The sequence below is a fragment of the Pollachius pollachius genome, assembly GCF_949987615.1.
Source record: "Pollachius pollachius genome assembly, chromosome: 10".
In the NCBI taxonomy this organism is placed as follows: Eukaryota; Metazoa; Chordata; class Actinopteri; order Gadiformes; family Gadidae; genus Pollachius; species Pollachius pollachius.
The window spans coordinates 3,528,616-3,541,896 of NC_136943.1; the positions used below are offsets into that span (position 1 = coordinate 3,528,616).

A 13,281-nucleotide genomic window follows, 5' to 3' on the forward strand; every position below is an offset into this window, starting at 1 on the left:
TCAGCAGGTCTGAGCAGGAGAAAGTGAGTGTGTAGCTTTATGTAGCATGGTAGTGCTTTGATAATACTGCAGTACTATCAGTAGTACTATAGTACTATCATAGAACTGTAGGACTATCACGTATTATAAGTTTACAAGATAATACTTTATTGAGTCCGGACATCTGAATAAACAGCAGAAAGTACAGTACTGGAGAAGATTAGAAAATACACAAAACAACTACCCGGAATATACAGAAAATATTCTGAAAATATACAGAAATTTACAGCAAATATACAGCAAATATACAAAATACTACTAGTATAGTCTAGCATAGTGTTTACTATATAATATAGTGTATCATAGTGTGTACTATGTGGTATAGCCGTAGCATTACAATTTGCATCATTAGTTATATAATTGTGGGTGTTCCTATTGGTGATATATAATGACCAATAGGAACACCAGGACATAGTAGAGTGAAAAATATTGTTTTAATGGTTCAGCACAGGAGAGAGAGAGAGAGAGAGAGAGAGTCCAGGTCTAGCCAGGAGATGAGTACTCACTGCATTGAGAGTCTCTTAGCCCGTGTGAAAGTCTGCTGTCTGGACTGAATCACGTTGGTTGTATTGTTGCTATCGGGAGTGATGGGTTGAAGGAGGCAGACCGGAGTGGGCGTGAGTGTGAAGTATGAACGAGTCCCAGAGCCATGATTCATTGGGTTAAGTGGAGTTTATAGTCCGACAGAGCATGAGGGGACTAGAGCTTCATGCTACTGGATTCTAGCATGTTGCTAGCTTCACTCTGATGTCCGAGGAGAGACGTAACATCACAGCCTACAGGTTATAACACAACATAACACCAGGTAGACATAACATCACAACCTACAGGTTATAACGCAACATAACACCAGGTAGACATAACATCACAACCTACAGGTTATAACGCAACATAACACCAGGTAGACATAACATCACAACCCACAGGTTATAACGCAACATAACACCAGGTAGACATAACATCACAACCTAGAGGTTATAACACAACATTACACCAGGTAGACATAACATCACAACCTACAGGTTATAACACAACATAACACCAGGTAGACATAACATCACAACCTACAACATCACATCACAACCTACAGATTGAACTACAACATAACATCTCAACCTACTTAATTCATCCACCATCTTAAAAGAGCAGCATGGTTACCGTGACAACAGATGATAGTTCTGCTCCAGTGACCCCCCAGGGTACACTGGTTTAGCATAGATCCGCTCCCCTGTTCACCATAGTGGCCAGCAGGACACTGGGAACGTCTCCCGTGTTCACCAGCATGACCAGTAACACACACTGGAAATGGGACAGTTCTTTACATTCTTACTCATTCTGTGGGCTGCTCAATTGGTGGTGGCTAGCGATAGCCACAAAGCATTCGCTAACACCTCCTGCTTGGTTAGCGGTAGCATCTTAGCCCGTCCTTCCCTTAGTGCTGGCTCACAATATCTTTTTAGCTATCCTCTAAACGCATTTCACTGAAAGTCCCGCCCTCTCTCTCCTCAAAACCCATCTAACCGACAGTCCCGCCCTTTCTCTCTCTTCTAAACCCATCTAACTGAAAGTCCCACCCTCTCTCCTCTAAACCATCTAACTGAAAGTCCCGCCCTCTCTCTCTCTTCTAAACCATCTTACTGAAAGTCCCGCCCTCTCTCTCTCCTCTCAAACCATGTAACTGAAAGTCCCGCCCTCTCTCTCTCCTCTAAACCCATCGAAGGTCCCGCCCTCGCTGTCCTCTCCTAGGTTCTAAGAGGAGATGGCAATGAGTCTCACTTTGTGTTCCCCCCCAGGTGAACTGATCTGGGACCAGCAGGATGGGCGTGGTCTGGCTGTCCGTCTGTCTGCTGCTTCTCCTGGTCTGTCTGGAGCCGGTCAGCTCCAGGGAGAAAGGAAACAAGAAGGGCAAGAAGAAGGGGAAGCAGGTGTTCTGCCCCTCGTAAGTCCCGCCTTCTTGCGGAGCATTACTACAGCACTGCTACTACATTACTGCAGTGAAACAACCAATCTAACAGAGTACTAGGACAGCAACTTCTGTAACACTACCAAAACAACAGAGTACTACTACATTACTGCAGTGAAACTAATCTAACAGAGTACTACGACAGAAACTTCTGCAATACTACCAAACAACAGAGTACTACTACATTACTGCTGTAAAACAGCAAATGCAACAGAGTATTACGAGAGAAGCTTCTGTAATACAACAGAGTACTACTACATTACTGCTGTAAAACAGCAAATGCAACAGAGTATTACGAGAGAAGCTTCTGTAAAACAACCAATACAACAGAGCACTACTACATTACTGCTGTAAAACAACAAACATAGTACTACAGACTTGTGCTACAAGGCTTGCATACCTAATTGTGATTGGTTAATTACCGTATTCTTCCGTCTGTTTTGTCTGAATAGCAGACCGCTGCTATGAAGTAAGAATCACTCATCGTACGATCATTTTTTTAATCAATCAAATCGTTTTTTGTTGTTATATTTTGAGTCCCACTGTTGATTTCCTTAGTGAGCAGCCGTGTTTTCAGCGTGGTGTTGGGATCGTCTGCCCCTGAGGTCCTTCTCAGCGGTGACCCTGACCTGATCCATGCCTCTCTAGAACCCTCCTCAGAGAGGGAGTACACTCAGCGAGGTGTTGGATCCTCCTGGTTTGGGAGGAGGGTTGAGAGAAGCTGATTGTCTACATTAGCGCGCCAGACTGAGTCTTAATGACTCACTTTAGTGGTTAGTGTCTGCAGAGAGCTCCTCAACCTCTTAGTGAGCGCTTACATCATCACATCGGACCCCTTCACCACCAGCCCTCTCCTCCGCCACGATCCTCCCCTTCTCAAAACAGATGATGTCGTCTTCCTGGGAAACCTTTTAGGCATTAGTGAGCGGTAGGAATGTTCCCTGTAGACACCGGATTATACTCTACCTAATCAAGATGTGGAAAACATCTGAAAGTAGCTGGGATCTCTTCTAAGACTCCTTATCCTAACACAGGCTGGGTGGTCCACCCCCACCCTGACCAGAACTACCAGAGAACAGTCCTACTGTCCTCAGATCAGAGTACAGTCCTACTGTCCTCAGACCAGTCCTACTGTCCTCAGATCAGAGTACAGTCCTACTGTCCTCAGACCAGTCCTACTGTCCTCAGATCAGAGTACAGTCCTACTGTCCTCAGATCAGAGTACAGTCCTACTGTCCTCAGACCAGTCCTACTGTCCTCAGACCAGTCCTAATGTCCTCAGATCAGAGTACAGTCCTACTGTCCTCAGACCAGTCCTACTGTCCTCAGATCAGAGTACAGTCCTACTGTCCTCAGACCAGTCCTACTGTCCTCAGATCAGAGTACAATCCTACTGTCCTCAGACCAGTCCTACTGTCCTCAGATCAGAGTACAGTCCTACTGTCCTCAGATCAGAGCACAGTCCTACTGTCCTCAGACCAGTCCTACTGTCCTCAGACCAGTCCTAATGTCCTCAGGCCAGAGTACAGTCCTACTTTCCACAGACCAGGCCTACCAGTACAGTCCTACTGCACTGGCATCTACAAGGAATGAAACCTAAAAATGAGAAACCAAATCTGGTAGACAAGCATCTCTCAGCTGAGAAAGAATGCACTCCCGTTATCCCCAGACCTTCTTTGGATGAAGCCTCCACAAAAAGACCACAAATATATTACAGATGAGCTCAAACGGGCTGAGCTGGGGCCGTTTGGATCCCGGCTCAGGGCTGGGTTGACGTTCGGAGGAATGTGCTGAGTGGATCAGCGCGAGGCCAGAGGAACGTGTGCACACTGACAACTGGTTCCACTTCACAGACAACTGTCACCGGAGGACCTGGCCCGCGTTCCCGCCAACTCCACCAGCAACATCTTGAACCGCTTACTGCTCACCTACGACCCCCGCATAAGACCCAACTTCAAAGGCAAGTCTCTCTCTCTCTCTCTCTCTCGTCTCTCTCTCTCTCTCTCTCTCTCTCTCGCTCTCTCTCTCTCTCTCGCTCTCTCTCTCTCTCTCTCTCTCTCTCTCTCTCTCTCTCGCTCTCTCTCTCGCTCTCTCTCTCTGCCTCTGTCTCTGTCTCTCTCTCTCTGCCTCTGTCTCTCTCTCTCTCTCTCTCTCTGCCTCTGTCTCTCTCTCTCTCTCTCTCTCTCTCTCTCTCGCTGTCTCTCTCGCTCTCTCTCTCTGCCTCTGTCTCTGTCTCTCTCTCTCTCGCTGCCTCTGTCTCTGTCTCTGTCTCTCTCTCTCTGCCTCTGTCTCTCTCTCTCTCTCTCGCTCTCTCTCTCTCTCTCTCTCTCTCTCTCTCTCTCTCTCTCTCTCTCTCTCTCTCTCTCTCTCACTGTTCCAACAGTTCTTCCCAGGAATGGTTCTTCTAGAAGGGATTGTACCCCGAGGTGTGTCGTGTGTCTGAGGACCAGACCCGGCCACGCCCCAGAACACTCTGAGCCCGCGGGGATCGCTGATCCTTCCACCAATAGGATCACCATCCCGGGGTGCTGAGAGCGTTCCGGACTAGAGGGGACCAGGCGGAACGTGGACCTGGCTCCAGGGTTCTGCTGGAGCCTGGGGGGGCCCAGGGGGTCGGAGGGGGTCAGGAGAATCCAGGGTTCTCTGTTCTTCAGCGCTGACAAGCAGCCAAACCACAGCCAGACCTCCTCCATCACTGCTCCGCACGCTGTGTGACCACAGCCTGGGAGCAGATCCTCTCCCAGCTCCTCACGGCCGAGCCCAGGAGGCAAACAGCTCCTTGATCACTCAGGACGCTGCTGGGATCTTGGTGGTTCGACCGCAAACACGATTTTTAATAAAATAATAAAACCCAAGCTTTAGGAAATATGTGAACTATGTCTGCTATGCACGCGCTGGTAGGTTTTGTAGGTTTGACGGGAAAGAACCAGAAACTATTTTTAAGAATTTCAAACCTTGTGTAGTTATATGTATATAACTGCTCTTTGTGTAGTTATGTGTTTATATATATATATATATATATATATATATATATAGTGCTGTAAAACGATGTTAGGACTCATGATTCTGTATTCCTGCAGGCATTCCTGTAGAGGACCGCGTCAACATCTTCATCAACAGCTTCGGATCCATCCAGGAGACGACGATGGTGAGAATAGCATGTTAGCATGTTAGCCCTGATCAATACAGGGGAGAACCATGGGTTTTTAGCATGTTGGCAGTTAGCGCTGATAAACAGCCAGCCAGACCAGTACCAGCCAGTCGAACTATTTACAAACAGTAGACCCAGTTACAGCCAGTAGATCCATCGTTTCATGTTGCATTTGATTACAGTTAACCGGTGACTGGTTGTCTGTGTCTAACGGTGTGTTGTTAATAAAGTTGACCCTGAACCTGGTGGTTTCCAGGACTACCGGGTTAACATCTTCCTGCGGCAGCGCTGGAACGACCCACGCCTCCGGCTGCCCCAGGACTTCAAGTCCGACTCGCTCACCGTGGACCCGGGAATGTTCAAGTGCCTGTGGAAGCCCGACCTCTTCTTTGCCAACGAGAAGAGCGCCAACTTCCACGACGTCACGCAGGACAACATCCTGCTGTTCATCTTCCGCAACGGAGACGTGCTCATCAGCATGAGGTCATTGTCAACCTGAGGAACCATGTTAGGAATCATGTTAGGATTCATTTTAGGATTCATGTTAGGGATCACGTTAGGAATCATGTTAGGAATCATGTTAGGGTTCATGTCAGGATTCACGTTCGGATTCATTTTAGGATTCATGTTAGGATTCAAGTTAGGGTTAATGTTAGGATTCATGTCTGGCTCATGATAGGATTCATGTTAGGTTTCATTTTAGGTTGCATCAACGATTCAATGTTATGATTCATGTTAGGGTTTATGTTCGGATCATGTTAGGATTCATGCTAGGATTCAATGTAGGATTAATGTTAGGGTTCATGTTAGGGTTTATATTAGGATTCATGTCAGGATTCACCAAGGATTCAATGTAGGATTCATGTTAGGATTCATGCTAGAACTCATTCTGCTGTACATTTAAATTAGTGTCCATAATGTGTGTGTGTGTGTGTGTCAGTATATGTGTATTTTTGTGAATCATGTGTACTAATGAGTGTGTGTGTGTGTGTGTGTGTGTGTGGGTGTGTGTGTGTGTGTGTGTGTGTGTGTGTGTGTCTCAGGTTGTCGGTCACTCTCTCCTGCCCACTGGACCTCACCCTGTTCCCCATGGACACCCAGAGGTGCAAGATGCAGCTGGAGAGCTGTGAGTTAAACCTGATCAATACTGATTAATACTGAGCAATACTGGTCTATAGTGCTTTTTGTGTTTGTGTGCGTGGATATTGATGTGTGTATACCTTACCATGTACAGTGGGGCAAAAAAGTATTTAGTCAGCCACCAATTGTGCAAGTTCTCCCACTTAAAAAGACGAGAGAGGCCTGTAATTTTCATCATAGGTATACCTCAGCTATGAGAGACAAAATGAAAAAAAAAATCCAGAAAATCACATTGTCTGATTTTTTAAGAATTTATTTGCAAATTATGGTGGAAAATAAGTATTTGGTCACCTACAAACCAGCAAGATTTCTGGCTGTCACAGACCTGTAACTTCTTCTTTAAGAGGCTCCTCTGTCCTCCACTTGTTACCTGTATTAATGGCACCTGTTTGAACTCCTTATCAGTATAAAAGACACCTGTCCATAACCTCAAACAGTCACACTCCAAACTCCACTATGGCCAAGACCAAAGAGCTGTCAAAGGACACCAGAAACACAATTGTAGACCTGCACCAGGCTGGGAAGTCTGAATCTGCAATAGGTAAGCAGCTTGGTGTGAAGAAATCAACTGTGGGAGCAATTATTAGGAAATGGAATACATACAAGACCACTGATAATCTCCCTCGTTCTGGGGCTCCACGCAAGGTCTCACCCTGTGGGGTCAAAATGATCACAAGAACGGTTAACAAAAATCCCAGAACCACACGGGGGGACCTAGTGAATGACCTCCAGAGAGCTGGGACCAAAGTAACAAAGGCTACCATCACTAACACACTACGCCGCCAGGGACTCAAATCCTGCAGTGCCAGACGTGTCCCCCTGCTAAAGCCAGTGCATGTCCGGGCCCGTTTGAAGTTTGCTAGAGAGCATTTGGATGATCCAGAACAGGATTGGGAGAATGTCATATGGTCAGATGAAACCAAAATAGAACTTTTTGGTAAAAACTCAACTCGTCGTGTTTGGAGGAGAAAGAATGCTGAGTTGCATCCAAAGAACACCATACCTACAGTGAAGCATGGGGGTGGAAACATCATGCTTTGGGGCTGTTTTTCTGCCAAGGGACCAGGACGTCTGATCCGTGTGACGGAAAGAATGAATGGGGCCATGTATCGTGAGATTTTGAGTGAAAACCTCCTTCCATCAGCAAGGGCACTGAAGATGAAACGTGGCTGGGTCTTTCAGCATGACAATGACCCCAAACACACCGCCCGGGCAACGAAGGAGTGGCTTCGTAAGAAGCATTTCAAGGTCTTGGAGTGGCCTAGCCAGTCTCCAGATCTCAACCCCATAGAAATCTTTGGAGGGAGTTGAAAGTCTGTGTTGCCCAGCGAAGGCCTAAAAACATCACTGCTCTAGAGGAGATCTGCATGGAGGAATGGGCCAAAATACCAGCAGCAGTGTGTGAAAACCTTGTAAAGACTTACAGAAAACGTTTGACCTCTGTCATTGCCAACAAAGGGCATGTAACAAAGTATTGAGATGACCTTTTGTTATTGACCAAATACTTATTTTCCACCATAATTTGCAAATAAATTCTTTAAAAATCAGACAATGTGATTTTCGAGATTTTTTTTTTTTCATTTTGTCTCTCATAGCTGAGGTATACCTATGATGAAAATTACAGGCCTCTCTCATCTTTTTAAGTGGGAGAACTTGCACAATTGGTGGCTGACTAAATACCTTTTTGCGCCACTGTATGTCTATGTGTTAAAGTGTGTATATCTTACCATGTGTGTCTATTTTTTAAAGTGTATACACGTGTTAAAGTGTGTCTGTGTGTTGATGTGTCTACCTCTCTCGATGTGTGTCTGTGTTAATGTGTGTATATCTCTCCATGTGTGTCTATGTGTTAATGTGTGTATATCTCTCCATGTGTGTCTATGTGTTAATGTGTCTACGTGTTGATGTGTGTACCTGTGTTTCAGGCCAGTGTGTGACCTCTGCAGGCCACCATACCTGTCTCAGGCCATGCTGATCCATAGTGCTGTTTGTGTCTGTACGTGAATATTATATTGTGTATATCTTGTGTGTCTATGTGTTAAAGTGTGTTTGTGTGTTAAAGTGTGTGTATCTTACCATGTGTGTCCATGTGTTTAAGTGTGTATCTATCTCCATGAATGTCTATGTGTGTGTGTATGTTTTAAAGTGTGTGTTGCTCTCCCTGCGTGTCTATGCGGTGTGTACATGTTGAATAGTGTGTACCTCTGTCCCTGTGTGTCTGTGAAGTGTGTATCTGATGTGTGTACCTCCCTCCCTGTGTGTCTTTGTGTTGACGTGTGTACCTCTCTCTATGCGTGTCTATGTGATTATGTGTGTACCTCTCCATGCGTGTGTGTGTGATAATGTGTGTCTCTCTGTGTGTACCTCTCCATGCGTGTGTGTGTGTGATAATGTGTGTATCTCTGTGTGTACCTCTCTCCATGTGTGTGTGTGTGTGATAATGTGTGTACCTCTCTCCATGCGTGTGTGTGTGATAATGTGTGTCTCTCTGTGTGTACCTCTCCATGTGTGTGTATGTGATAATGTGTGTACCTCTCTCCATGCGTGTGTGTGTGATAATGTGTGTCTCTCTGTGTGTACCTCTCTCCATGCGTGTGTGTGTGATAATGTGTGTCTCTGTGTGTACCTCTCTCCATGCGTGTGTGTGTGTGATAATGTGTGTCTCTCTGTGTGTACCTCTCTCCATGCGTGTGTGTGTGTGATAATGTGTATCTCTCTGTGTGTACCTCTCTCCATGCGTGTGTGTGATAATGTGTGTCTCTCTGTGTGTACCTCTCTCCATGCGTGTGTGTGTGTGATAATGTGTATCTCTCTGTGTGTACCTCTCTCCATGCGTGTGTGTGTGATAATGTGTGTCTCTGTGTGTACCTCTCTCCATGCGTGTGTGTGATAATGTGTGTCTCTCTGTGTGTACCTCTCTCCATGCGTGTGTGTGTGTGATAATGTGTGTCTCTCTGTGTGTACCTCTCTCCATGCGTGTGTGTGTGATAATGTGTGTCTCTCTGTGTGTACCTCTCTCCATGCGTGTGTGTGTGATAATGTGTGTCTCTCTGTGTGTACCTCTCTCCATGCGTGTGTGTGTGTGATAATGTGTGTCTCTCTGTGTGTACCTCTCTCCATGCGTGTGTGTGATAATGTGTGTCTCTCTGTGTGTACCTCTCTCCATGCGTGTGTGTGTGATAATGTGTGTCTCTCTGTGTGTACCTCTCTCCATGCGTGTGTGTGTGTGATAATGTGCGTCTCTCTGTGTGTACCTCTCTCCATGCGTGTGTGTGTGTGATAATGTGTGTCTCTCTGTGTGTACCTCTCTCCATGCGTGTGTGTGTGTGATAATGTGTGTCTCTCTGTGTGTACCTCTCTCCATGCGTGTGTGTGTGTGATAATGTGTGTCTCTCTGTGTGTACCTCTCTCCATGCGTGTGTGTGTGTGATAATGTGTGTCTCTCTGTGTGTACCTCTCTCCATGCGTGTGTGTGATAATGTGTATCTCTCTGTGTGTACCTCTCTCCATGCGTGTGTGTGTGATAATGTGTGTCTCTCTGTGTGTACCTCTCTCCATGCGTGTGTGTGTGATAATGTGTGTCTCTCTGTGTGTAGTCGGCTACACCACGGAGGACCTTCAGTTCGTGTGGCAGACCGGAGACCCCGTCCAGATGGACGCCATCGCACTGCCGCAGTTCGACATCAGGCAGGAGGACATTGACTACGGCAACTGCACCAAGTTCTACGCCGGGACAGGTACTAATATATATACTACATATACTAAAGATACTCGTATATCTACTATATACCACGGCAACTGCAGCGAGTTCTACGCCGGGACAGGTACTAATATATATACTACATGTACTAAAGATACTCATATATATACTATATACTACGGCAACTGCAGCGAGTTCTACGCCGGGACAGGTACTAATATATATACTACATATACTAAAGATACTCGTATATCTACTATATACCACGGCAACTGCACCAAGCTCTACGCCGGGACAGGTACTAATATATATACTACATATACTAAAGATACTCATATATATACTATATACTACGGCAACTGTACCGAGTTCTGCGCCGAGACAGGTACAAATATATACTATATATAATATCTATACTAATATATACTGATGTATATACTTTGTAATTCAAAGCCCTTCCTTGTGTGGTCGACTCGGCGATGAGCTCTCAGAGCTCCACCAGACCGGACCGTTTAGGGTATTGTTCGTCTCCTCTGGGTGCTGTGTATTACAGGGTGCTCTGTGTAACAGCGTGCTGTGTCCCCTCAGGGTGCTCTGTGTCCCCTCAGGGTGCTCTGTGTCCCCTCAGGGTGCTCTGTGTCTCCCCTGGGTGCTATATAACAGGGTGCCCTGTGTCTCCCCTGGGTGCTATATAACAGGGTGCTCTGTGTCTCCCCAGGGTGCTATATAACAGGGTGCTCTGTGTCTCCCCAGGGTGCTATATAACAGGGTGCTCTGTGTCTCCCCAGGGTGCTATATAACAGGGTGCTCTGTGTCTCCCCTGGGTGCTATATAACAGGGTGCTCTGTGTCTCCCCTGGGTGCTATATAACAGGGTGCTCTGTGTCTCCCCAGGGTGCTATATAACAGGGTGCTCTGTGTCTCCCCTGGGTGCTATATAACAGGGTGCTCTGTGTCTCCCCTGGGTGCTATGTAACAGGGTGCTCTGTGTCTCCCCTGGGTGCTATGTAACAGGGTGCTCTGTGTCTCCCCAGGCTACTACACGTGTGTGGAGGTGATCTTCACGCTGCGCCGCCAGGTGGGCTTCTACATGATGGGCGTGTACGCCCCCACCCTGCTGATCGTGGTCCTATCCTGGCTCTCCTTCTGGATCAACCCCGACGCCAGCGCCGCCCGCGTGCCCCTGGGTACCAACCCCACCTCTGACCTATGACCTATGAACCCGACCTCTGACCAAAACCGACCCTAACCCTGCCGTCTGACCTATGACCCCTACCAAACCGGCATGTTATCAAAGCAGCCGTCTATAAACAATGTGGAATACTTTTAGATCCATGTTAGGATAATAGTGATATTTTTCTACCAGCTTTGACGAGTCTATCTAAAAATAGTTCTCTCTCCCCTCCCCTCCCCCTCCTCTCCTCCCCCCCCTCCCCTCCCCCCCTCCCCCTCCTCTCCCCTTCCTCCCCTCTCCTCCCCCCTCCCCCTCCTCCCCCCTCCCCCTCCTCTCCCCTCCCCTCCCCCTCCTCTCCCCCTCCCCTCCCCCCCCTCTCCTCCCCCCCTCCCCCTCCTCTCCTCCCCCCTCCCCCTCCTCTCCCCTCTCCTCCCCCCTCCCCCTCCTCTCCCCTTCCTCCCCTCCCCTCCCCTCCCCCTCCTCTCCCCTTCCTCCCCTCCTCTCCCCCTCCTCTCCCCTCCTCTCCCCTCCTCCCCTTCCTCCTCCCCCCTCCCCCTGCAGGCATCCTGTCGGTGCTCTCCCTGTCCTCAGAGTGCACCTCCCTTGCCTCGGAGCTGCCCAAGGTGTCGTACGTGAAGGCCATCGACATCTGGCTGATCGCCTGCCTGCTGTTCGGCTTCGCCTCGCTGGTGGAGTACGCCGTGGTGCAGGTGATGCTGAACAGCCCCGCCCGCATCCTGGCCGAGAAGGCCAAGATGGCCGCCAAGGACAAGGCGGAGGGGAAGACCCCCCCCGCCGTGAAGAACACGCTGAACGGGACGGGGGGCACGCCGCTGCACGCCGGCACGCTGCACGTCAGTACACACACACACGCACATAGACACACACACACACGCACATAGACACACACACACACGCACATAGAGACACACACACACGCACATAGAGGCACACACACACGCACACACACACGCACATAGAGACACACACACACGCACATAGAGGCACACACACTCACACACGCACACACACACGCACAAAGAGACACACACACACGCACATAGAGGCACACACACACGCACATAGACACACACATGGAGACACACACACTCACACACACACAAGCACATGGAGACAAACACACACACACACACACACACACACATACACAAACACACAAAAATACACAAACGCACAGACGCACACAGACACACACGCACGCATAAAAACACACGTTACTTTACTTTAAGTTAAAGTCAAATGTCATTTCATAAGGTGTATGTGTGTGTGTGTCTCTCTTTGTCTGTGTGTGTGTATGTGTGTCTGTGTGTGTGTCTGTATGTGTGCTTCTGTGTCTCTGTGTGTATGTCTGTGTGTGTGTGTCTGTGTCTGTGTATGTGTGTGTCTGTGTGTGTGTTTGTGTGTGTGTGTCTGTGTCCGTGTATGTGTGTGTCTCTGTGTGTGTGTTTGGGTGTGTGTGTGTGTCTGTCTCTGTGTGTGTGTGTGTGTGTGTGTATGTGTGTGTGTGTGTGTGTCTCTGTGTGTCTGTGTCTCTTTATGTGTGTGTGTGTGTGTGTGTCTCTGTGTGTCTTGTGTCTGTGTCTCTCTGTATGTGTATGTGTGTGTGTATATGTCTCTCTGTGTGTGTGTGTATGTGTCTCTGTCTGTGTCTGTGTGTGTGTGTATGTGTGTGTATGTGTCTCTGTCTGTGTGTGTATGTGTGTGTGTGTGTGTGTGTGTGTCTCTGTGTGTGTGTGTGTGTGTGTGTGTGTCTCTGTGTGTGTGTGTGTGTGTGTGTGTCCCTGTGTGTGGTCCGTCCAGGTGGTGGAGAGTCGCTGTAAGAAGGTGTACACCTCTAAGTCGGACCTCCGCACCAACGACTTCAGCATCGTGGGCTCGCTGCCGCGCGACTTCGCCCTCTCCAACTTCGACTGCTACGGGAAGCCGGTGGAGCTGTTCCCCGGGACCAAGGGCCACGCCAAGGCCCACCGGAGACCCCCGCCGCCCAAGGCCGTCATCCCCTCGGCCGCCAAGAGGGTGGACCTCTACGCACGGGCCCTCTTCCCCTTCACCTTCCTCTTCTTCAACGTGGTCTACTGGTCCGTCTACCTGTAG

At 48.2% G+C, this 13,281-nt stretch overlaps 1 protein-coding gene across 1 annotated transcript; it reads left to right on the plus strand.

Moving 5' to 3' along the window:
• Positions 1–1,856: 1,856 nt before the first annotated feature.
• glrbb (glycine receptor, beta b) lies at positions 1,857–13,281 on the plus strand (the record flags this gene model as incomplete). The annotated part of the gene is made up of 9 exons (XM_079745089.1): positions 1,857–1,978; positions 3,856–3,962; positions 5,083–5,150; positions 5,410–5,636; positions 6,197–6,279; positions 9,890–10,030; positions 11,027–11,179; positions 11,728–12,020; positions 12,988–13,281. The coding sequence occupies 9 exons, from the start codon at positions 1,857–1,859 to the stop codon at positions 13,279–13,281; spliced, it is 1,488 nt and encodes a 495-aa protein (XP_079601215.1).